General features: G+C 42.0%; 1 protein-coding gene across 1 annotated transcript in view; it reads left to right on the forward strand.

Moving 5' to 3' along the window:
- LOC128648974 (glutathione S-transferase theta-1) overlaps nt 1–26,555 on the forward strand; it is a 108,246-nt gene that overhangs the window by 20,985 nt on the left and 60,706 nt on the right. Inside the window, exon 2 of the mRNA XM_053701972.1 lies at nt 18,255–18,342. Within this exon, the coding sequence (XP_053557947.1) occupies nt 18,255–18,342 (88 nt within the window). The remainder of the gene's footprint in view (nt 1–18,254; nt 18,343–26,555) is intronic.

A 26,555-nucleotide genomic window follows, 5' to 3' on the forward strand; every position in this document is an offset into this window, starting at 1 on the left:
CTACAGACCGGCAAAAGTAGCATTTTGTGACGTAACATACGATCCGCCGGTCTCTGTCCGACACAGATCAATGCTTACGTCACTACAGATGTTCCGTATGCAAATTCGGCACTATCTGACTACTTTTGGAAGTTATCAAATTTCTAACAGGTACGCTTGCCACTCTTCCGACCCAGCGTACCTGGTTTTCAATCCACCGCCCTGGAGGCGGCGGATGCCATAGGAATCAATGGGAGTCTGAAAGCAGCAAAAGCTCATGTTCGCTGCTGCCCGATATCCCATTGATTCCTATGGTATAATAAAAGTAACGTTTACACCTAACATGTACCCCGAGTCTAAACACCCCTAACCTGCCGCCCCCTACACTGCCGCCACCTACATTATACTTAACCCCTAATCAACCAATCTGAATTAAGGTTGAAAAAATCCTATTGCCAGCCAATATAAATCAAGCTCAATCCTATTGGCTGATTGGATCAGCCAAAAGAATGAAAGCTCAATACTATTGGCTGATTGCAACAGCCAATAGGATTTTCTTTTGCATGATGTACCGAGTCCACGGATTCATGCTAACTTGTGGGGTATTGTCCTTCCTGACAGGACAGTAGCAAAGAGTGCACCACAGCAGAGCTGTCTATATAGCTCCCCCCTTAACTCCACCCCCAGTAATTCTCCTTTGCTGGCTCTAAGCAGGAAGAGTAAAGAGAAGAGGTGTTAAACTGTTAGTTTTATTTTATCTTCAATCAAGTGTTTGTTATTTTTAAGTGGTACCGGTGTTGTACTATTTACTCTCAGGCAGGACATAGATGAAGATTTCTGCCTGGAGGATGATGTTCTTAGCATTTGTTACTAAGGTCCACTGCTGTTCCCACATGAGCTGAGGAGTACAGGAAAACTTCAGTGTGAGGTTCTTGCTATACAGCAATGAGGTATGTTCAGTCATATTTTCTGCAGAGACTGTGTTAACTCAGAAAGGCTGACAGTGTCCATATTAGGGGAAGGGTAAGCAGTAATCCTAGTGTTATCAGAGGTTTTTACTAGCTTGCATAAAGGGTTAATTTTTTGTGGGCACTGCCACTCAGTTTGTTATGTGAATTTGGGACAAACGTTTTTGTGTCTGGGAGTAACGTTTTCTGTTTTATGGGACATTTGCTTGAGGGTTCTTTGGGGTTGTTTATAGCCCACATGGCTTTCAGGCAGGGTTTGTTAGTTTTGTGTAGGCCCCAGCAGGCGAGGCCTACATTTACAAGCAAAGCAACTTCTGAGGTCCTGAGAGTCTTCTGAGGGACTAATTGAAGCTTTAAACCCCATATTATTGCTTACTAAGGGAAGGTAGGGCCACAGCAGAGCTGTGGCAAGGTGCTAACAGGGGTTTTAACTGGTTTTAGACAAATTTCAATCCGTTTTTTTCATATGGGGGTTTATTGCTTATTAACTTGTGGTGCAATCCTTCTAAAGCTTAGTGGGTACACTGTTAAAATTTCAGAAAAATTGAAGCAATTTTAACCTGTTTTGCAGTTTGTGTATGCCTTTTTTTTTCTCTTAAAGGCGCAGTACCGTTTTTGCAAATTGTGTTTTTTTTTCATTAAATAAAGTGTTTTCCAAGCTTGCTTGCTTTATTACTAGTCTGTTAAACATGTCTGACACTGAGGAAACTCATTGTTCAATTTGTTTAGAAGCCATTGTGGAACCCCCTCTTAGAATGTGTCTCACTTGTACTGATATGTCTATAAATTGCAAACAGCATATTTTGACTTATAAAAGTTTGGCATTAGATGATTCTCAGACAGAAGGAAATCAGGTTTTGCCATCTAGTTCTCCCCAAGTGTCACAACCAGTAACGCCCGCACAAGTGACGCCGAGTACTTCTAGTGCGTCTAATTCTTTCACCTTGCAAGATATGGCTTCAGTTATGAATACTACCCTCACAGAGCTTTTATCTAAGCTGCCTGGGTTGCAAGGGAAGCGCAGTAGCTCTGGGTTAATTACAAATGCTGAGCCTTCTAACGCTTTAGTAGCCGTATCCGATATTCCCTCACAATGTTCTGAGGTAGGGATGAGGGATTTGCTGTCTGAGGGAGAGATTTCTGATTCAGGTAAGATGTTCTCTCAGACAGATTCAGATATGACGGCATTTAAATTTAAGCTAGAGCACCTCCGCTTATTGCTCAGGGAGGTTTTAGCTACTCTGGATGATTGTGACCCTATTGTAGTTCCAGAGAAATTGTGTAAAATCGACAAATATTTAGAGGTTCCTGTTTACACTGATGTCTTTCCGGTCCCTAAGAGGATTTCGGACATTGTTACTAAGGAGTGGGATAAACCAGGTATTCCGTTCTCTCCCCCTCCTGTTTTTAAGAAAATGTCTCCCATTTCTGACACCATAAAGGACTCATGGCAGACGGTCCCTAAGGTGGAGGGAGCTATTTCTACCGTGGCTAAGCGTACTGAAGACAGTTGTGCTTTCATTGATCATATGGATAAAAAAATTAGAGGGTCTCCTAAAGAAAAATTTTGTTCATCAAGGTTTTTCTTCTTCAACCTATAGCATGCACTGTTCCTGTAACCACTGTAGCTGCCTTTTGGTTTGAGGCTCTAGAAGAGGCTCTTCAGATGGAGACCCCACTAGATGATATTTTGGACAGAATAAAGGCTGTTAAGTTGGCTAATTCTTTTATTACAGACGCCGCTTTTCGTCTTGCTAAATTTGCGGCTAAGAATTCAGGATTTGCCATTTTAGCTCATAGAGCATTATGGCTTAAGTCCTGGTCAGCTGATGTGTCATTAAATCTAAGCTTTTGTCCATCCCTTTCAAAGGTAAGACCCTATTCGGGCCTGCATTGAAAGAGATCATTTCAAACATTACTGGAGGGAAGGGTCATACCCTCTCTCAGGATAAGTCAAATAAGACAAGGACCAAACAAAATAATTTTCGTTCCTTTCGAAACTTCAAGAGTGGTCCCTCTACCTCTTCCCCTGCTGCAAAGCAAGAGGGGAACTTTGCTCAATCCAAGCCAACCTGGAGATCTGATCAGGCTTGGAACAAGGGTAAACAGGCCAAAAAGCCTGCTGCTGCCACTAAGTCAGCATGAAGGGGTAGCCCCGGGACCGGAACTAGTAGGGGGCAGACTCTCTCTCTTTGCTCAGGCCTGGGCAAGAGACGTTCAGGATTCCTGGGCAGTAGAAATTGTAACCCAGGGATACCTTCTAGATTTCAAGGATTCCCCTCCAAGGGGGAGGTTCCATCTTTCTCAATTGTCTGTAAACCCTACAAAAAGAGAGGTGTTCTTACGCTGTGTAGAAGACCTTTTTACAATGGGAGTGATCTGCCCAGTTCCAAAAGCAGAACAGGGGCAGGTGTTCTACTCCAATCTGTTTATAGTTCCCAAAAAGGAGGGAACCTTCAGACCAATTCTGGATCTCAAGATCCTAAACCAATTCCTAAGAGTTCCATCTTTACAAGATGGAGACCATTCGGACTATCTTACCATTGATCCAGGAGGGTCAATATATGACCACCATGGACTTAAAGGATGCGTATCTGCACATTCCTATCCACAAAGATCATCACCAGTTCCTCAGGTTCGCCTTTCTGGACAAGCATTATCAGTTTGTGGCTCTTCCTTTTGGGTTGGCCACCCACCGCAAATCTTTACGAAGGTGCTAGGGTCCCTTCTGGCGGTTCTAAGGCCACGGGGCATAGCAGTGGCGCCTTATCTAGACGACATTCTAATTCAAGCGTCGTCCTTCCAAATAGCCAAGCCTCACACAGACTTAGTGTTGGCCTTTCTTAGATCTCACGGGTGGAAAGTGAACGTAAAAAAGAGTTCTCTTTCCCCCCTCACAAGAGTTTCATTTCTAGGGACTCTGATAGACTCGGTGGACATGAAAATATTTCTGACGGAGGTCAGGAAATCAAAGATTTTGTCCACCTGCCGAGCTCTTCTTTCCATTCCTCGGCCGCCAGTGGCTCAGTGTATGGAGGTAATCGGACTAATGGTAGCGGCAATGGACATAGTTCCGTTTGCTCACTTGCATCTCAGACCACTGCAACTATGCATCCTCAATCAGTGGAATGGGGATTATGTGGATTTATCTCCTCAGATAAATCTGGATCAAGAGACCAGAGACACTCTTCTTTGGTGGTTGTCACAGGATCATCTGTCCCAAGGAATATGTTTCTGCAGGCCAGAATGGGTTATAGTGACAACAGACACCAGTCTTCTGGACTGGGGTGCAGTCTGGAATTCCCTGAAAGCTCAGGGTTTGTGGACTCGGGAGGAGGCTCTCCTACCGATTTTAAATATTCTTGAATTAAGAGCGATATTCAATGCTCTCAGGCATGGCCTCCACTGGCTTCGGCCAGATTCATCAGGTTTCAGTCGGACAACATCACGACTGTGGCTTATATCAATCATCAGGGCGGAACAAACAGTTCCTTAGCGATGATAGAGGTCTCAAGGATAATCCAATGGGCAGAGGCTCACTCTTGCCATCTGTCAGCGATCTATATCCCAGGTGTAGAGAACTGGGAGGCAAATTTTCTAAGTCATCAAACTTTTCATCCGGGGGAGAAGAAACTCCATCCGGAGGTGTTTGCTCAGCTGGTTCGGCTATGGGGCACACCAGAGTTGGATCTGATGGCGTCTCGTCAGAACGCCAAACTTCCTTGTTACGGCTCCAGGTCAAGGGATCCTCAGGCTGTACTGATAGATGCTCTAGCAGTACCCTGGTCATTCAACCTGGCTTATGTGTTTCCACCTTTCCCTCTCCTTCCATGTCTGATTGCCAGAATCAAACAGGAGAGAGCATCAGGCCATGCAGGACTTGGTATGCAGACCTGGTGGACATGTCATCCCTTCCACCATGGTCTCTGCCATTGAGACAGGACCTTCTGATTCAAGGTCCATTCAAGCATCCAAATCTAATTTCTCTGCAACTGACTGCTTGGAGATTGAACGCTTGATTCTATCAAAGCGGGGTTTCTCTGAGTCATAAATACCTTGATTCAGGCTCGAAAGCCTGTTACCAGGAAAATTTATCATAAGATATGGCGTAAATATCTTTTTTGATGCGAATCCAAAGGCTTCTCCTGAAGTAAAATCAGGATTCCTAGGATTTTGTCTTTTCTGCAAGAGGGATTGGAGAAATGATTATCAGCTAGTTCCCTAAAGGGACAGATATCTGCTTGTCTATTTTGTTGCACAAGCGTCTGGCAGATCACTCCCACGTTCAGGCTTTTTGTCAGGCTTTAGTTAGAATTAATCCTGTGTTTAAACCTATTGCTCCGCCATGGAGTCTAAATTTAGTTCCGTTTGAACCCATGCATTCCATAGATATTAAGCTTTTATCTTGGAAAGTTTTGTTCCTAGTTGCTATCTCTTCAGCTCGAAGAGTTTCTGAACTATCTGCATTACGTTATGTGACTCTCCTTATCTTGTGTTCCATGCTGATAAGGTGGTCTTGCGTACCAAGCCTGGGTTCCTACCTAAGGTTGTTACTAACAGGAATATCAATCAAGAAATTGTTGTTCCTTCTGTGTCCTAATCCATCTTGTAAGAAGGAACGTCTGTTGCACAACTTGGACGTAGTTCATGCTTTAAAAGTTTATTTGCAGGCAACCAAAGATTTTCGTCAAACATCTTATTTGTTTGTCTATTCTGGAAAGAGTAGGGGTCAAAAGGCTACGACGACTTCTCTTTCCTTTTGGCTGAAAAGCATCGTCCGTTTGGCTTATGAGACTGCTGGACAGCAGCTTCCTGAAAGGATTACAGCTCATTCTAGAGCTGTAGCTTCCACATGGGCTTTTAAAAATGATGCTTCTGTTGAACAGATTTGTAAGGCTGCGACTTGGTCGTCGCTTCATGCCTTTTTCAAAATTTTATAAATTTGATACTTTTGCTTTTTCGGAGGCTATTTTTGGGAGACAGGTTTTGCAAGCAGTGGTGCCTTCCATTTAGGTTCCTGTCTTGTCCCTCCCTTCATCCGTGTCCTAAAGCTTTGGTATTGGTATCCCACAAGTTAGGATGAATCCGTGGACTATATTGAAGATCCTTTAAAAATGGCAACGTTTCGTGACCATATGTCACTTAATCATGCCAATCGGAATTAAGGTTGAAAAAAACTAAATTTATGCTTACCTGATAAATTTCTTTCTTTTGCAATGTACGGAGTCCACGGCCCGCCCTGTCTATTCAAGACAGATAGTATTTTTTTTATGTAAACTTGTCACCTCTGCACCTTATAGTTTCTCCTTTTCTTCCTTGGCATTCGGTCGAATGACTGGGGGGGGTGGAGTTAAGGGGGGAGCTATATAGACAGCTCTGCTGTGGTGCTCTCTTTGCTACTTCCTGTCAGGAAGGACAATATCCCACAAGTTAGGATGAATCCGTGGACTCAGTACATCGCAAAAGAAAGAAATTTATCATGTAAGCATAAATTTAGTTTTTTACAACCTTAATTCCGATTGGCATGATTAAGTGACATATGGTCACGAAACGTTGCTATTTTTAAAGGATCTTCAATAAAAGATATTTTTTTACCAAACAGTGCTGGTGAACTATACATATTTGACATAATATATACAACATTTTATTGGAGGTTACTGCTAAGATAATAATTTTGTAACCCACTCATATAGTAACATTCCAGATGATTGGTGAATATCAAATGTGGTACCTCTTCATAGAAAAAGGCAAAAGTGAATAATCTTATAACTAAAGGCCAGTTAGTTTCACTTCAGTAGTAGGGAAATTAATGGAAAGTCTAGACAACCAATTTAAAGGACCAAAATCAGAATAGTTTTACTTCAGGATGATCATGTCAGACTAATCTAATTGACTTCTTTGATTATGTAACAAAAGTATTAGACCAGGGTGTAGCAGAACTAACACCCTCTAAGTGCTTTCTTATTGGTGGCTACATTCAGCCACCAATAAGCAAGCGTAACCCAGGTTCTGAACAAAAAGTGCTTTACATTTTTGCTTTTTTTAAAAAGATAGCAAGAGAACAAAGGAAAATTGATAATAGGAGTAAATTAGAAAGTTGCTTAAAATTGCATGCTCTATCTGAATCATTAAATAAAACATTTGGGTTTAGTATCCCTTTAAAGGGCTTCGCAAAGCTGAGGCTGTGAGTATTTTACATAAAAAGAAAAGTTAAAGTACAAGGGGTCAGGATCTTAAGCTGAAGGGTAGTAGATTTATGAGTAATTTGCGGAAGCACTTCTTTACAAAAAGAGTGATTGATTCATGGAATTAACTTCCACTGTGGGAGTCTTTAAGAATGCCTCGGATAAGCATAAGGCTATCCTACGAACTAGATACATTTTATACTTTTAAGAAATATCGACCAGACTTGCTGGGCCTATGGCTCTTGTCTGCCGTCAAAATCTATGTTTCTATGTCATGCTCTATCTGAATCATGAGAGAAAAATTTTGGGTTTCTTATCCCTTTAATGTTTACAAAGAGTTATTTTACCTTGATTTAGCCATGAAATATATGCTTTTGCCTATTGAAATTTTCAGCTATACTGACAATATAAATGCTTCACTAATGGCTACAGAAAACCATTATAAACAAGAGCCAGGATAATAAATTCAGTGGGAGTCTTCTTTGTGTATATACCAACAGAGATAACATAAGGATGTGTTTGTGTATAGAGCGAAAGATAAGGAAGTTTGCTCTCCCTGCAAACTCAGGCCATTTGCATTAGTTGTGGTTTCATTAAAAAAAATGTTATTTCTTTCATGTAATTGAGTCCATGATCTAATGACGTATGGGATATACAATCCTACAAGGAGGGGCAAAGTTTCCCAAACCTCAAAATGCCTATAAATACACCCCTCACCACACCCACAATTCAGATTTACAAACTTTGCCTCCCTATGGAGGTGGTGAAGTAAGTTTGTGCTGGATTTTCTTCTGTGATATGGGCTTCTCAGCATTTTGAAGCCAGATTCCTCTCAGAGTACAGTGAATGTCAGAGGAATGTGAAGGGAGTGTCACCTATTGAATTCTATGGTTTTTCCTTGCGGGAAATCTTTTCATAGATTCTCTGTTATTGGTCATAGAGTTTCATCTCCTACCTCCCTTTTCAGATCGACGATATACTCTCATATTCCATTACCTCTGCTGATAACCGTTTCAGTACTGGTTTGGCTATCTGCTATATGTGGATGGGTGTCTTTCGGTAAGTATGTTTTCATTACTTAAAGGGACAGTCTACACCAGAATTGTAATTGTTTTAAAAGATAGATAATCCCTTTATTACCCATTCCCCAGTTTTGCATAACCAACACAGTTATAATAATATACTTTTAACCTCTGTGATTATCTTGTATCTAAGCCTCTGCAAACTGCCCCTTTTTTCAGTTCTTTTGACAGACTTGCAGTCTAGCCAATCAGTTCCTGCTCCCAGATAACTTCACGTGCACGAGCACAGTGTTATCTATATGCCTCTAGTGTTATCTATATCCCTCTAGTGGTGAAAAACTGTTAAAATGCAATCTGAAAAGAGGTGGGCTTCAAGGTCTAAGAAATTAGCATATGAAACTCCTAGGTTAAGCTTTCAACTAAGAATACCAAGAGAACAAAGCAAAATTGGTGATAAAAGTAAATTGGAAAATTGTTTAAAATTACATGCTCTATCTGAATCATGAAAGTTTATTTTGGCCTAGACTGTCCCTTTAAGACACTCTCAGCTATGGTTTGGCACTTTATGTATTAATGTTATAAATATATGTATTGTATTTATATTTGCCATGAGGCAGGTTTATGTATATTTCCTTTTGCAGACTATGGCCTAGATTTAGAGTTGGGCGGTAGCCGTCAAAACCAGTGTTAGAGGGTCCTAACGCTGGTTTTTACCGCCCTCTGGTATTTAGAGTCAGTCAGGAAAGGGTCTAACGCTCACTTTCCAGCCGCGACTTTTCCATACCGCAGATCCCCTTAGGTCAATTGCGTATCCTATCTTTTCAATGGGATCTTTCTAACGCCGGTATTTAGAGTCGTGGCTGAAGTGAGCGTTAGAAATTTAACGACAAAACTCCAGCCGCAGAAAAAAGTCAGTAGTTAAGAGCTTTCTGGGCTAACGCCGGTTTATAAAGCTCTTAACTACTGTGCTCTAAAGTACACTAACACCCATAAACTACCTATGTACCCCTAAACCGAGGTCCCCCCACATCGCCGCCATTCTATTAAAAAAAATTTAACCCCCAATCTGCCGACCGCACGCCTCTGCCACCTACGTTATCCCTATGAACCCCTAATCTGCTGCCCCTAACACCGCCAACCCCTATATTATATTTATTAACCCCTAATCTGCCCCCCTCAACGTCGCCTACACTTATTAACCCCTAATCTGCCGACCGGACCGCGCTGCTATTATAATAAAGTTATTAACCCCTAATCCGCCTCACTCCCGCCTCAATAACCCTATAATAAATAGTATTAACCCCTAATCTGCCCTCCCTAACATCGCAGACACCTGACTTCAAACATTAACCCCTAATCTGCCGACTTGAGCTCACCGCTATTCTAATAAATGTATTAACCCCTAAAGCTAATTCTAACCCTAACACCCCCCTAAGTTAAATATAATTTTTATCTAACAAAATAAATTAACTATTATTAAATAACTTATTCCTATTTAAAGCTAAATACTTACCTAGAAAATAAACCCTAATATAGCTACAATATAAATTATAATTATATTGTAGCTATTTTAGGATTAATATTTATTTTACAGGCAACTTTGTAATTATATTAACCAGGTACAATAGCTATTAAATAGTTAATAACTATTTAATAGTTACCTAGTTAAAATAATTACAAAATTACATGTAAAATAAATCCTAACCTAAGTTACAATTAAACCTAACACTACACTATCAATAAATAAATTAAATACAATTCCTACAAATAAATACAATGAAATAAACTAACTAAAGTACAAAAAATAAAAAAGAACTAAGTAACAAAAAATAAAAAAATATTTACAAACATTAGAAAAAATTTACAACAATTTTAAACTAATTACACCTACTCTAAGCCCCCTAATAAAATAACAAAGACCCCCAAAATAAAAAAATGCCCTACCCTATTCTAAATTACAAAAGTTCAAAGCTCTTTTACCTTACCAGCCCTTAAAAGGGCCCTTTGCGGGGCATGCCCCAAATAATTCAGCTCTTTTGCCTGGAAAAAAAACCATACAATACCCCCCCCCAACATTACAACCCACCACCCACATACCCCTAATCTAACCCAAACCCCCCTTAAATAAACCTAACACTAAGCCCCTGAAGATCTCCCTACCTTGTCTTCACCTCACCGGGTTCACCGATCGGTCCAGAAGAGGGTCCGGAGTCTTGATCCAAGCGGCGGCTGAAGAACTCCATCATCGGGCTGAAGTCGGAAGTCCATCATCAGGATGAAGTCTTCTATCAAGCCGCATCTTCAATCTTCTTTCTTCCGGAGCGGAGCCATCTTCTTCTCAGCCGACGCGGATCCAACCTCTTCAAGCGACGCCTACTAGCCGAATGACGGTTCCTTTAAATGACGTCATCCAAGATGGCGTCCCTCGAATTCCGATTGGCTGATAGGATTCTATCAGCCAATCGGAATTAAGGTAGGAAAATTCTGATTGGCTGATGGAATCAGCCAATCAGAATCAAGTTCAATTCGATTGGCTGATCCAATCAGCCAATCGAATTGAGCTTGCATTCTATTGGCTGTTCCGATTTTGGCTGTTCCGATTAGCCAATAGAATGCAAGCTCAATCTGATTGGCTGATTGGATCAGCCAATCGGATTGAACTTGATTCTGATTGGCTGATTCCATCAGCCAATCAGAATTTTCCTACCTTAATTCCGATTGGCTGATAGAATCCTATCAGCCAATCGGAATTCGAGGGACGCCATCTTGGATGACGTCATTTAAAGGAACCATCATTCGGCTAGTAGGCGTCGCTTGAAGAGGTTGGATCCGCGTCGGCTGGGAAGAAGATGGCTCCGCTCCGGAAGAAAGAAGATTGAAGATGCGGCTTGATAGAAGACTTCATCCCGATGATGGACTTCCGACTTCAGCCCGATGATGGAGTTCTTCAGCCGCCGCTTGGATCAAGACTTCGGACCCTCTTCTGGACCGATCGGTGAACCCGGTGAGGTGAAGACAAGGTAGGGAGATCTTCAGGGGCTTAGTGTTAGGTTTATTTAAGGGGGGTTTGGGTTAGATTAGGGGTATGTGGGTGGTGGGTTGTAATGTTGGGGGGGTATTGTATGGTTTTTTTTTTCCAGGAAAAAGAGCTGAATTCTTTGGGGCATGCCCCGCAAAGGGCCCTTTTCAGGGCTGGTAAGGTAAAAGAGCTTTGAACTTTTGTAATTTAGAATAGGGTAGGGCATTTTTTTATTTTGGGGGTCTTTGTTATTTTATTAGGGGGCTTAGAGTAGGTGTAATTAGTTTAAAATTGTTGTAATTTTTTTCTAATGTTTGTAAATATTTTTTTATTTTTTGTAACTTAGTTCTTTTTTATTTTTTGTACTTTAGTTAGTTTATTTAATTGTATTTATTTGTAGGAATTGTATTTAATTTATTTATTGATAGTGTAGTGTTAGGTTTAATTGTAGATAATTGTAGGTATTTTATTTAATTAATTTGATAGTGTAGTGTTAGGTTTAATTGTAACTTAGGTTAGGATTTATTTTACAGGTAATTTTGAAATTATTTTAACTAGGTAACTATTAAATAGTTATTAACTATTTAATAGCTATTGTACCTGGTTAAAATAAATACAAAGTTGCCTGTAAAATAAATATTAATCCTAAAATAGCTACAATATAATTTATATTGTTGCTATATTAGGGTTTATTTTACAGGTAAGTATTTAGCTTTAAATAGAAATAATTTATTTAATAAGAGTTAATTTATTTCGTTAGATTTAAATTATATTTAATTTAGGGGGGTGTTAGGGTTAAAGTTAGACTTGGCTTTAGGGGTTAATAAATTTATTAGAGTAGCTGTGAGCTCCTGTCGGCAGATTAGGGGTTAATACTTGAAGTTAGGTGTCGGCAATGTTAGGGAGGGCAGATTAGGGGTTAATACTATTTATTATAGGGTTATTGAGGCGGGAGTGAGGCGGATTAGGGGTTAATACATTTATTATAGTAGCGCTCAGGTCCTGTCGGCAGATTAGGGGTTAATAAGTGTAGTTAGGTGGAGGCGACGTTGGGGGCGGCAGATTAGGGGTTAATAAATATAATATAGGGGTCGGCGATGTTACGACAGCACATTAGGGGTACATAGGGATAACGTAGGTGGCGGGGGTGTACGGAGTGGCAGATTAGGGGTTAAAAATAATATGCAGGGGTCAGCGATAGCGGGGGCGGCAGATTAGAGGTTAATAAGTGTAAGGTTAGGGGTGTTTAGACTTGGGGTACATGTTAGAGTGTTAGGTGCAGACTTAGGAAGTGTTTCCCCATAGGAAACAATGGGGCTGCGTTAGGAGCTGAACGCGGCTTTTTTGCAGGTGTAAGGTTTTTTTTTCAGCTCAAACAGCCCCATTGTTTTCTATGGTGGAATCGTTCACGAGCACGTATTTGAAGCTGGCCGCGTCCGTAAGAACCGCTGGTATCTAGAGTTGCAGTGGCATTAAATTATGCTCTACGCTCCCTTTTTGGAGCCTAACGCACTGAAAACCCAGCCATTCTGTGAACTCTAAATACCAGCGGTATTTAAAAGGTGCGGGAGAAAAAAAGCACGCGTAGCTAACACACCCCTTTGTCTAGCCGTATCAGTTTCATATTTGGGAAAAAACATATTTAGGAAAATATTTTTTGTTCTTGGGGTATAGTCATTTTTCAAATTGACTGCTTTTTCTTTAAATTTTTGCGGGCAAAATTAGGCTTGCAAGGTCGCAAAATGCCGATGTTTATTGCGTAATTTTTGGCGCACAATTTTTTTTTTTGCCGCAATGGTACGTTCGGTGACGCAAATTTGGCATTTCCGACGTCTTAGTTGACGCAGAGTTTCCTTGAACAAGGTTGCGTCTGCAATGACACAAGTGTGTCATTTCCGGATGTTGTTAGCGCCAAAAAATTCATTTTGCGTTCTGCGTCATACTTGGCGCCAAATATTTTCATTATTTTAAACCCCATGCCTATATGCCTCTTGCCTTTTTTCTATGTCAGAGGGCTATGCTGTTTGCATTTTTTCCCATTCCTGAAAGTGCCATATAAGGAAATCGATAATTTTGCTTTATATATTGTTTTTTATCTTTCATTTGCAAGATGTCTCAATCTGATCCTGTCTCAGAAATCACTGTTGGAACCCTGCTGCCTGATAACAGCTCTACCAAAGCTAAGTGTATCTGTTGTAAATTTGTAGAGATGATATCTCCAGCTGTGGTATGTAATAGTTGTCATGATAAGCTTTTACATGCAGAGACTGTATCCATCAGTAATAGTACAATGCCTGTTGTTCCTTCAACATCTAATGTACATGATATCCCTGTGAATATAAAAGATTTTATTGCTGATGCGATTCAGAAGGGTTTGTCTGCTATCCCGCCTTCTAATAAACGTAAAAGGTCTTTTAAAACTTCTCATAAAATTTATGAAATTTCAATTGACCGACGACATACTGAATTATCCTCCTCTGATGAGGATCTATCTGATTCCGAAGATCCTTCCTCAGATATTGACACTGACAAATCTACTTATTTATTTAAAATGGAGTATATTCATTCCTTGTTAAAAGAGGTGTTGATTACATTGGATATTGAGGAAACTAGTCCTCTTGATACTAAAACTAGTAAACGTTTAAATTCTGTTTATAAACTTCCTGTGGTTACTCCAGAGGTTTTTCCAGTTCCTGATGCTATTTCTGATAGGATTTCTAATGAATGGAATAGACCTGGTACTTCTTTTATCCCTTCTTCAAGGTTTAAAAAATTGTATCCTTTGCCAGCAGTTAGATTGGAGTTTTGGGAAAATATCCCCAAAGTTGATGGGGCTATTTCTACTCTTGCCAAACGTACTACTATTCCTATAGAAGATAGTACTTCCTTTAAGGACCCTTTAGATAGAAAACTTGAATCTTATCTAAGCAAAGCTTATTTATATTCTGGCTATCTACTCAGGCCTGCCATTTCTATGGCTGATGTTGCAGCTGCATCAACCTTTTGATTGGAAAGTTTAGCGCAACAGGAAATGGATCCTGATTTGTCTAGCATTGTTTGCTTACGTCAACATTCTAATCATTTTATCTGTGATGTTATTTTTGATATCATCAAAATTGATGTTAAATCTATGTATTTAGCTATTTTAGCTAGAAGAGCATTGTGGCTCAAATATTGGAATGCTGACATGGTATCTAAGGCTAGATTACTATCTCTTTTTTTTCAAAGTTAATAATTTATTTGGTTCTCAGTTGGATTCGATTATTTCAACGGTCACTGGGGGGAAGGAAGTTTTTTGCCTCAGGATAAAAGACCGAAGGGTAAATCTAAAGCTTCTAACCGTTTTCGTTCCTTTCGACAAAATAAGGAACAGAAACCTAATCCTTCCCCCAAAGAATCTGGTTCCAATTGGAAACCTTCTTCAAGTTGGAGTAAATCCAAACCAAAGCCAGCCCCCAAGTCTGCATGAAGGTGCGGCCCTCATTCCAGCTCAGCTTGTAGAGGGCAGATTAAGATTCTTCCAAAACATTTGGGCATATTCTGTCCAAAATCAATGGATTCAGAGTATTGTCTCTTAAGGGTACCGAATAGGATTCAGAGTAAGACCTCCTGTGAGAAGATTTTTTTTTTTCTCTCACGTATCCCAGCAAATCCAGTAAAGGCTCAGGCTTTTCTGAAGTGTGTTTCAGACCTGGAGCTTTCAGGGGTAATCATACCAGTTCCGTTTCAGGAACATGGTCTAGGGTTTTTTCAAAACTATTCATTGTCCCAAAGAAAGAAAATTTATTCAGGGCAGTTCTGGATCTGAAAATTTTGAATCATTTTGGTAGAGTGCGAACTTTCAAATTGGTGACTATAAGGACTATTCTGCCTTTTGTTCAGCAAGGGCATTATATGTCCACGATAGACTTACAGGATGCATATCTTCATATTCCGATTCATCCATACCACTATCAGTTTCTGAGATTCTCTTTTCTAGACAAGCATTACCAATTTGTCGCTCTTCCATTTGGCCTAGCGACAGCTCCAAGAATCTTTTCAAAGGTTCTTGGTTCCCTACTCTCTGTAATCAGAGAGCGGGGTATTGCAGTGTTTTCTTATTTGGACGATATCTTGGTACTAGCTCAGTCTTTACATTTTGCCGAATCTCACATATATCAACTAGTGTTTCTTCAAAGACATGGTTGGAGGATCAATTTACCGAAAAGTTCCTTAATTCCTCAGACAAGGTCACATTTTTAGGCTTCCAGATAGATTCAGTGTCCATGACTCTGTCGCTAACAGACAAGAGACGATTAAAATTGGTTTCAGCTTGTCGGAACCTTCAGTCTCTAACATTCCCTTCAGTAGCTATGTGCATGGAAGTTATCAGTTTCATGACTGCAGCATCGGACGCAATCCCCTACTCGTTTTCATATGAGACACCTCCAGCTTTGTATGCTGAATCAATGGTGCAGGGATTATACAAAGATATCACAATTAATATCCTTAAATCCCAATGTTCGACTCTCTCTGACCTGGTGGTTAGATCACCATTGTATAGTTCAAGGGGCCTCTTTTGTTCGTCCAACCTGGACTGTGATCACAACAAATGCAAGTCTTTCAGGTTGGGGAGCTGTCTGGGGATCTCTGACAGCACAGGGGGTTTGGAAATCTCAAGAGGCGAGGTTACCAATCAATATTTTAGAACTCTGTGCTATTTTCAGGGCTCTTCAGGTTTGGCATCTGTTGAAGAGAGAACCGTTCATTTGTTTTCAGACAGACATTAACACAACTATGGCATACGTCAATCATCAGGGTGGGACTCAGTCCCCAAGCTATGAAAGAAGTATCTCGGATACTTGCTTGGGCGGAATCCAGCTCCTGTCTTATTTCTGCGGTTCATATCCCAGGTGTAGACAATTGGGAAGCGGATTTTCTTAGCCGTCAGACTTTACAACCGGGGGAGTGGTCGCTCCATCCAGATGTGTTTTCTCAGATTGTTCAGATGTGGGGTCTTCCAGAAATAGATCTGATGACTTCCCATCTAAACAAGAAACTTCCCAAGTACCTGTCCAGGGCTCCTCAAGCGGAGGCGGTGGATGCATTAGCAGTTCCTTGGTGTTACCAACCTGCTTATATTTTCCCGCCTCCTAGTTCTTCTTCCAAGAGTGATCTCCAAGATCATCATGGAACAATCGTTTGTGTTGCTGGTAACTTCAGCATGGCCTTGCAGGTTTTGGTATGTGGATCTTGTTCGGATGTCCTAACTTTGGCCACTTCCTTTAAGACCAGACCTTATGTTTCAAGGTCCGTTTTTTCCATCAGGATCTCAAATCATTAAATTTGAAGGTATGGAAATTGAACGCCTAGTGCTTAGTCATAGAGGTTTCTCTGACTCAGTGATTAATACTATAGGCTTGTAAATCTGTTTCTAGGAAGATTTATTATCGAGTTTGGAAGACCTATATTTCATGGTGTTCTTCTCATAAGTTCTCCTGGCATTCTTTTAGAATTCCTAGAATTTTACAGTTTCTTCAGGATGGTTTGGATAAGGGTTTGTCTGCAAGTTCCTTGAAGGGACAAATCTCTGTTTTATTTCACAGAAAGATTGTTAAGCTTCCTGATATTCACTGTTTTGTACAGGCTTTGGTCCGTATTCTAAAAGAAAACCTTTGGTTTTGAAGGCTTTACAGGCTCCTGTGTTTGAGCCTATGAATTCTTTGGACATTAAACTACTTTCTTGGAAAGTGGTGTTCCTTTTGGCCATCTCTTCTGCTAGAAGAGTTTCCGAATTATCTGCTCTTTCTTGTGAATCTCCTTTTTTGATTTTTCATCGGGATAAGGCAGTTTTATGGACTTCATTTAAATTTCTACCTAAGGTTGTGAATTCAAACAACATTAATAGAGAAATTGTTGTTCCTTCTTTGTGTACTAATCCTAAGAATTCTTTGGAGAGATCCTTACATTCTTTGGATGTTGTAAGAGCATTGAAATATTATGTTGATGCTACTAAAGATTTCAGGAAGACTTCTAGTCTGTGTTATCTTTTCTGGTTCTAGGAAAGGTCAGAAGGCTTCTGCCATTTCCTTGGCATCTTAGTTAAAGCTTTTGATTCATCAAGCTTATTTGGAGTCGGGTCAGGCCCCGCCTCAGAGAATTACAGCTCATTCTACTAGATCAGTTTCCACTTTGTGGACTTTTAAGAATGAAGCTTCAGTTGATCAGATTTGCAAAGCAGCAACTTGGTCTTCTTTGCATACATTTACTAAATTCTACCGTTTTGATGTATTTGCTTCTTCGGAAGCAGTTTTTGGTAGAAAAGATTTTCAGACAGCTGTTTTAGTTTGATTCCTCTGCTTATGTTTAAGTTTTGCTTTTCATTTATGAGAATAATCTTATATTTTGGGTTGTGGAGTAATTTTTTTCAGCGGAAAATGGCTGTTATTTTTATCCCTCCCTCTCTAGTGACTCTTCTGTGGAGTTCCACACCTTGGGTTTTACTATCCCATACGTCACTAGCTCATGGACTCTTGCCAATTACATGAAAGAAAACATAATTTATGTAAGAACTTACCTGATAAATTTATTTATTTCATATTGGCAAGAGCCAATGAGACCCACCCTTTTTTATGGTGGTTATGATTTTTTGTATAAAGCACAATTATTTCCAAATGTCCTTTTTTGATGCTTTTTACTCCATTCTTTATCACCCACTACTTGGATATTCGTTAAACTGAATTGTGGGTGTGGTGAGGTGTGTATTTATAGGCATTGTGAGGTTTGGGAAACTTTGCCCCTCCTGGTAGGATTGTATATCCCATATGTCACTAGCTCATGGACTCTTGCCAATATGAAAAATTAATTTATCAGGTAAGCTCTTACATAAATTATGTTTTCATTTTAAAATACATTTTATACTCTACAGCTGACAACAAGTAATTGGAAACACTTCTTGTGGAACCAATTCAACATGAAAACCTCCTCCCTTTAATTGCAAATCTGCAGACTTACTGCTTATATGTACAATGTGTTGGCTGCACATCTGTGTAAAATATTGCTTAAAGGTGTATTTGTTTTTTTGTTTTTCTCTCTTATGTAGGAGAGCACCTATCAGAAGAATTTGGTAAAGTGAATTCTTTAAACAAAGTGCCAGCTCTGAAAGAAGGAGATTTTACAATGGCTGAAAGGTTAGTTTTGTGTATTTGTTTTTTTTTTTTGTTTTTTGTTTTTTTTTAACACTCTTCAGTCTTATGCTATTCCAAAATTTGTGTGATTGTGTACCTCGCTTTACAACGCTTCTCTAATATAGCACTAATATGGACCTGAAATTAAACTTTCAAGGATTTTAAAACCTAACTGTACTCCATCGTGATATTGCGAGAAAGGTGAGTGGCGCCATTTTGTTATGCACAGTTCGGTCTCTTTACAGCATTGCAGTGCACTCTGTGTCTGTCGTATTCTGGAAAATTTAACTACGGTAATCGTTGCTGTTTTACATGTACTGTACAGTTTTTAGTGAGTACTGTGCTAGTGTTAAATTAAACAGTGCTATTGCACACCTAATATATGTTAGTACTGGGCAGCTAAGCTGATCCCAGTTCACAAAACAAATCAAAATAAGCAGAATAGAACAAAGTTTGCTCACCAGTCTCTTGTTTCTACCAGCTATAAATTCAGACATGCAGCAAGGTCTCAAATCCTCCCTCTCTGGAGTAGCCTGCACAATGAGACACTGATTTCCTCTTCAGAACTGCTTATAATGAATCCAAATTATTTAACCAGAATCAGCTGTGGTGAGCTACTAACAAACTAACACTTTGTTAGAGGGGAAAAAGTGACCTTTCCAATCTCCTGCTAACATACACTTATATATTTTGTATTTATTAGGGCTGTGCGATATGGGGTGAAAATATCAATTTTCCTATAGCAAAACATCCCTTCCTAGTCCGACACCTCAGGGTGGATATAGAGATTCCTGAAACAATTTTATTTAATACAGGCCAAAAACAGGACTGAACCAAGAAAATAGGCGAGTAGTCAAGTATGCTATAGGTATCAGATATTTTGTCAGTACACACACCAGTCAGATACACACACACACACACACACACACACAGGAACACACTTTAGGCAGCAGTTAAATTACCTTTTAAAAGCTAAATTTAATTTAGTTACAAATTCTGTAATGCTTGATATTTTGTCAAAACACAAACACACACACATACCTTGTCCAGAACCTACTTATTATAAAGCCAAAACATTTTTAACATCAAATCAAACTCATTTGAAGAAAATTGATCACAATTCAATCACCACAGCATATTTATTAAACTAAAAAACAAAATAGATGCATTGTATGTGTGTGTATATGTATAATATAGCCTGGGTTTGGCCATTTGAGAGTCTGGATCATTTGGAACACAAGAATGAGAGGAAAAAAAAAACAAGAATTTGCATTGCACTTTCCTTTTAAGGGATCTCATGATTCCTTATCTTCCAGAATGATGACCCCTATCACCCAAAGGGGCAATGTGTCAAGGGTGCAGAAATGCTCCATATACAAGTGCTCGTAAATGAGTGGAAGATAAACAAGGGGCGCCAACATAGTGTGAATCGTTCAAACAACAAATATAAAAGTGATGTGCAAAAAACTACTCACAAGGAAAGTGGCACCTTAAATGAATAAGGTGCGATAAAGCAGGCTGACATTCAAATTCCAGCAGTCAGTACGCTGGAGGTCTCACCCAGAGGACCTGTGGAATCCAGATAGGCGTCTAGAAAGTAGCACCCACGTTTTTTAGGGCCAATGGCCGGACCAGGTGAGCTGCAAGCTGATAGGTGTTCTCCTGCTGCACTCACGCCACCGAGACTTTTCTCCAAAACTGACAGTGTCAGTGTATGAAAGGTTCCGTGGTAAAAGTCCTGTTTCAAAAACAAGTGGATCGTGGAAAGAAGCAAAAATACCGGGTCGTGGTATAAAACAAACAGTATTTATTTTGCAACGTGTTTCTCAGTCTATTCCAGACCGTTTCATCAGGCATATGCATAGGTTGCGGCGAGATTGGGGGCGGCAGATTAGGGGTTAATAAATATAATGTAGGTTTCGGCGATGTTGGGGGCAGCAGATTAGGGGTTCATAAGTATAATGTAGGTGGCGGCGGTGTCCGGCGCGGCAGATTAGGGGTTAATAATATAATGTAGGTTGCGGCGATGTCGGTTGTGGCAGATTAGGGGTTAATAAGTGTAAGATTAGGGGTGTTTAGACTCGGGGTTCATGTTAGGGTGTTAGGTGTAGACATAACTTATTTCCCCATAGGAATCAATGGGGCTGCGTTAGGAGCTGTGCTTTTTTGAGGGTGTTAGGTTTTTTTCAAGCGGCTCTCCCCCATTGATTACTATGGGGAAATCGTGCACGAGCATGTTCAGCCAGCTCACCGCTAACATAAGCAGCGCTGGTATTGAGGTGAGAAGTGGAGCAAAATTTTGCTCTTCGCTCACACTTTTTTATGGTTAACGGCGGGTTTCTAAAAACCTGTAATACCGGCGCTGTCTGTAAGTGAGTGGTGAGCTTAAACTGCTCGTTAGCACCACATGGCTTCTAACACAAAAATCGTAATCTAGGTGTTAGTGATGCATACCGATTAAATAACATAATTATGCTCAACGACTATCCCGCTCGAGGATAGCTCTTCGTTCAAGGAGCCCATGGATAAAAAAATTTAGAGTCCATGTTGAGAAAGATGTTCCAACTCACGGGGTTCGTTTTTCAACCGGCAACGGCAGTCGCTGCAGTGGCTGGTGCTTCTACCTATTGGTGTGACGCTCTCAGCTATAGTTGAGGTGGAGACTCCCCTTGAGGAGATACAGGAACGAATTAAGACCTTAAGGGTAGCTCATTTGTTTATCTGCGATGCAAATATGCAGATTATTCGCCTGAATGCCAAGACGTCAGACTTTTCTGTTCTAGCCCGTAGGGCTCTGTGGTTAAAGTCGTGGTCTGCTGACATGACTTCCAAGTCTAGATTACTTTCCCTCCCGTTTCAGGGGAAGGTTCTTTTTGGTCCAGGTCTGGACTCTATCATATCGACGGCCACGAGGGGCAAGGGTGCTTTCCTGCCGCAGAATAAGAAGAATAAGCCTAAGGGGACTACTTTTTCATCCATTTCGTTCGGACAATTCTCAACGCCAGCAGCCTGCCGCGAAAGCCAAGCAGTCCAAAGGACCTTGGAAACCAGCTCACTCTTGGAACAAGACCAAGCAGAGTAAGAAGCGTGCCGAGATGAAACCGGCATGAAGGGGTGGCCCCCGATCCGTCTCTGGATCGTGTAAGCGGCAGACTATCTCTTTTTGCGGAGGCCTGGATAAGAGACGTTCAGGACCCTTGGGTTCTGGAGGTCATAGCCAAGGGTTACAGGATATTATTTAAGACTCATCCGCCCAGAGGCAGATTCCTCCTGTCAAACCTATCTTCAAGACCAGAGAAGAGACGCCTTCCTAGGATGCGTGAGGGATCTCTCCTCTCTTGGAGTCATCAACCCAGTACCTCTAGCAGAAAGAGGTCTGAGGTATTATTCGAACCTTTTCATGGTCCCAAAGGAGGGCAAGTTTTGCCCAATTCTGGACCTAAAGTGCCTAAACAGGTTTCTGTCAGTCCCATCGTTCAAAATGGAGACGATTAGATTGATTCTGCCCCTAGTTCAAGAGGGACAACTTATGACGACAATAGATTTTAAGGATGTTTACCTTTTACGTGCCAATCCACAAGGACCACAGGTTCCTAAGATTTGCATTTCTGGACCAACACTTCCAGTTTGTGGCCCTATTGTTCAGTCTGGCGACTTCCCCAAGAGTCTTTTACGAAGGTTCTGGGAGCGCTGCTCACAGTAGCGAAAGCCAGAGGTATTGCAGTGGCTCCTTATCTGGACGATATCCTGATCCACGCTCCGTCCTGCAATCTCACGGAGGATCACTTGAGGGCTTTTCTTCTCCTTCGATCCCATGGATGGAAGATTAACGAAGGAAAGAGTTCTCTGGTCTCCAGCAACAGGGTGGAATTCCTGGGTACGATAATAGATTCCATATCCATGAAGATATTCTTGACAGATCAGAGACGTTCCAAAATTGCGTCCAGAATTGCGTCCAGCTGTCTTGCCCTTCAGACCTCCTCAAGGCCATCTGTGGCCAGGTGTATGGAGGTGATTGGGCTCATAGTATACAGCATAGATGTCATTCCATTTGCGGGGTTCCATCTCAGACCTCTTCAGTTATGCATGTTGAGACAATGGAATGGCTATCACTCAGATCTATCCCAACAGATCTCTGGACAACCGAGCGAGGGAATCCCTCTCTTGGTGGATCCGTCCGGAACAGCTGTCCCAGGGGACGTCCTTCTTGAGACCATCCTGGGAGATTGTGACCACGGACACAAGTCTATCAGGATGGGGAACTGTTTGGGGTGCCAGAAAGGCACAGGGCAGGTGGACTTGAGAGAAGTCGACTCTACCGATAAATATTCTAGAACTTCAAGCGATATTCAACGATCTGAGGGCTTGGGCCCCCCCCGGGTTGTCCTCATTCATCAGATTCCAGTCAGACAACATTACCTTGGTGTCTTGCATAAATCATCAGGGGGGAACGAGAAGCTCCCTGGAATGGGCAGAGCTTAGCTCTCAGTGATCCACATTCCGTTGTGGACAACTGGGAAGCGGATTTTCTCAGCAGACAGTCGTTTCATCCTGGGGAATGGTCTCTCCATCCCAAGGTGTTTGCGGAGATCTGCAACAGGACACTGGAGATAGACCTCATGGTGTCCAGACTCAACTTCAAGCTACCCAGATACGTGTCTCGATCCAGGGATCCCTAGGCAGAGCTGATATATGCCTTAGCGGTGCTTTGGGAGTTCAACCCAATTTACATTTTTCCACCGTTGCCACTTCTTCCTCGAGTGGTGGCCCGCATCAAACAGGAGCAAGCTTCGACCATTCTGATTGCTCCGTTGTGACGACGGAGGACGTGGTTTGCGGATCTGGTGGGGATGTCATAGTCTCCTCCATGGAGGTTACCCTGTTAGAGATTTGTTGGTTCAGGGTCCCTTTCTACACCAAAATCCCAGAGGCAGATTCCTCCTGTCAAACCTATCTTCAAGACCAGAGAAGAGACGCCTTCCTAGGATGCGTGAGGGATCTCTCCTCTCTTGGAGTCATCAACCCAGTACCTCTAGCAGAAAGAGGTCTGAGGTATTATTCGAACCTTTTCATGGTCCCAAAGGAGGGCAAGTTTTGCCCAATTCTGGACCTAAAGTGCCTAAACAGGTTTCTGTCAGTCCCTTCGTTCAAAATGGAGACGATTAGATTGATTCTGCCCCTAGTTCAAGAGGGACAACTTATGACGACAATAGATTTTAAGGATGTTTACCTTTTACGTGCCAATCCACAAGGACCACAGGTTCCTAAGATTTGCATTTCTGGACCAACACTTCCAGTTTGTGGCCCTATTGTTCAGTCTGGCGACTTCCCCAAGAGTCTTTTACGAAGGTTCTGGGAGCGCTGCTCACAGTAGCGAAAGCCAGAGGTATTGCAGTGGCTCCTTATCTGGACGATATCCTGATCCACGCTCCGTCCTGCAATCTCACGGAGGATCACTTGAGGGCTTTTCTTCTCCTTCGATCCCATGGATGGAAGATTAACGAAGGAAAGAGTTCTCTGGTCTCCAGCAACAGGGTGGAATTCCTGGGTACGATAATAGATTCCATATCCATGAAGATATTCTTGACAGATCAGAGACGTTCCAAAATTGCATCCAGAATTGCGTCCAGCTGTCTTGCCCTTCAGACCTCCTCAAGGCCATCTGTGGCCAGGTGTATGGAGGTGATTGGGCTCATAGTATACAGCATAGATGTCATTCCATTTGCGGGGTTCCATCTCAGACCTCTTCAGTTATGCATGTTGAGACAATGGAATGGCTATCACTCAGATCTATCCCAACAGATCTCTGGACAACCGAGCGAGGGAATCCCTCTCTTGGTGGATCCGTCCGGAACAGCTGTCCCAGGGGACGTCCTTCTTGAGACCATCCTGGGAGATTGTGACCACGGACACAAGTCTATCAGGATGGGGAACTGTTTGGGGTGCCAGAAAGGCACAGGGCAGGTGGACTTGAGAGAAGTCGACTCTACCGATAAATATTCTAGAACTTCAATCGATATTCAACGATCTGAGGGCTTGGGCCCCCCCCGGGTTGTCCTCATTCATCAGATTCCAGTCAGACAACATTACCTTGGTGTCTTGCATAAATCATCAGGGGGGAACGAGAAGCTCCCTGGAATGGGCAGAGCTTAGCTCTCAGTGATCCACATTCCGTTGTGGACAACTGGGAAGCGGATTTTCTCAGCAGACAGTCGTTTCATCCTGGGGAATGGTCTCTCCATCCCAAGGTGTTTGCGGAGATCTGCAACAGGACACTGGAGATAGACCTCATGGTGTCCAGACTCAACTTCAAGCTACCCAGATACGTGTCTCGATCCAGGGATCCCTAGGCAGAGCTGATATATGCCTTAGCGGTGCTTTGGGAGTTCAACCCAATTTACATTTTTCCACCGTTGCCACTTCTTCCTCGAGTGGTGGCCCGCATCAAACAGGAGCAAGCTTCGACCATTCTGATTGCTCCGTTGTGACGACGGAGGACGTGGTTTGCGGATCTGGTGGGGATGTCATAGTCTCCTCCATGGAGGTTACCCTGTTAGAGATTTGTTGGTTCAGGGTCCCTTTCTACACCAAAATCTCGATTCTCTGAGGCTGACTGCATGAAGATTGGTCACCTAGTCTTGGCCAAGAGAGGATTTTCTGAGAGAGTGAGCGATACTCTCATTCAGGCAAGGAAACCGGTCACTTGTCGCATCTATCATAAGGTGTGGAGGACATATTTATCCTGGTGTGAGGAACGTGGATATCCCTGACACAAGGTTAGGATATCCAGGATTCTAGCCATTCTCCAGGATGGCCTGGATAAGGGTCTTGCCGCCATTTCCTTAAAGGGACAGACTTCGGCTTTATCGGTTCTGTTACCCAAGAAGCTAGCGGAGCTTCCTGATATTCAGTCCTTTGTTCAGGCTCTGTCTAGGATCAGGCCTGTCTTTAGAAATTCTGCTCCCCCTTGGAGTTTAAACTTGGTACTTAAGAATTCTTTCCTGGAAGGTTCTATTCCTGCTGGCTATTTCATCGGCACGCAGAGTCTCTGAGTTGGCGGCCTTGCAACGTGAGCCTCCTTACCTGGTTTTTCACGCCGATAAGGCTGTTCTTTGCACTGGGTTAGGATTTCTTCCCAAGGTTGTGTTGAATCGTAGCATCAATCAGGAGATAGTAGTTTCTTTCTTGTGTCCTAACCCTTCTTCTTCAAAGGAAAGGTTGCTTCATAATTTGGATGTGGTTCGAGCCTTGAAGTTCTATCTTCAGGCCACGAAACAATTCAGGCAGATTTTGTCTTTGTGGTGTATTCGGGAAAGCGCAAGGGGCAGAGGGCCTCTTTCACTTCTCTATCTTTTTGGTTGATTAGCATTATTCGCTTGGTCTATGAGACAGCGGGACATAACCCCCCCCCCAAAACCCCTTAAACCCTAAGTCTAACCCCCAAGTGGTCCTCACCTGTCCTGAAGTTCAGCTGAGAAGGTCATGTTCCAGGCGGTGAAGTCTTCTTCCAAGCGGGGACCTCTTCTTTCTTCCAGGAACCACCCGTCGCGGAGCAGATGGCGGAGTTGAAGACCGGCGACTCTGGAACTGAAGACCGGCGACCGCGGAGCCATGGAGCGTGGAGGATCCTCTTCATACGATCTCCGCCGTACACTGAATAGGAATTAAAGGTACGCGATTAAAAATGGCGTCCCTTGAATTCCTATTGGCTGATTTGAGCATTCAAATTCAAATCAGCCAATCGGATGAGAGCTACTGAAATCCTATTGGCTGTTCAAATCAGCCAATAGAAATTCAGTAGCTCTTATCCTATTGGCTGATTTTAACAGCCAATAGGATTTCAGTAGCTCTCATCCGATTGGCTGATTTGAATTTGAAGGCTCAAATCAACCAATAGGAATTCAAGGGATGCCATTTTTAATCGCGTACCTTGAATTCCTATTTAGTGTACGGCGGAGATCGTATGAAGAGGATCCTCCACGCTCCATGGCTCCGCGGTGGCCTGTCTTCAGTTCCAGCGTCGCTGGTCTTCAACTCCGCCCTCCGCGCCGGCTGGTTCCTGGAAGAAAGAAGAGGTCGCCGCTTGGAAGAAGACTTCACCGCCTGGAACAGGACCTTCTCCGCTGAACTTCAGGACAGGTGAGGACCACTTGGGGGTTAGACTTGGGTTTTTTTAAATGGTTTTGGGGGGATTTATTTTATTTAGATAGGGTGGG

The sequence above is a fragment of the Bombina bombina genome, chromosome 2 (assembly GCF_027579735.1).
Source record: "Bombina bombina isolate aBomBom1 chromosome 2, aBomBom1.pri, whole genome shotgun sequence".
In the NCBI taxonomy this organism is placed as follows: Eukaryota; Metazoa; Chordata; class Amphibia; order Anura; family Bombinatoridae; genus Bombina; species Bombina bombina.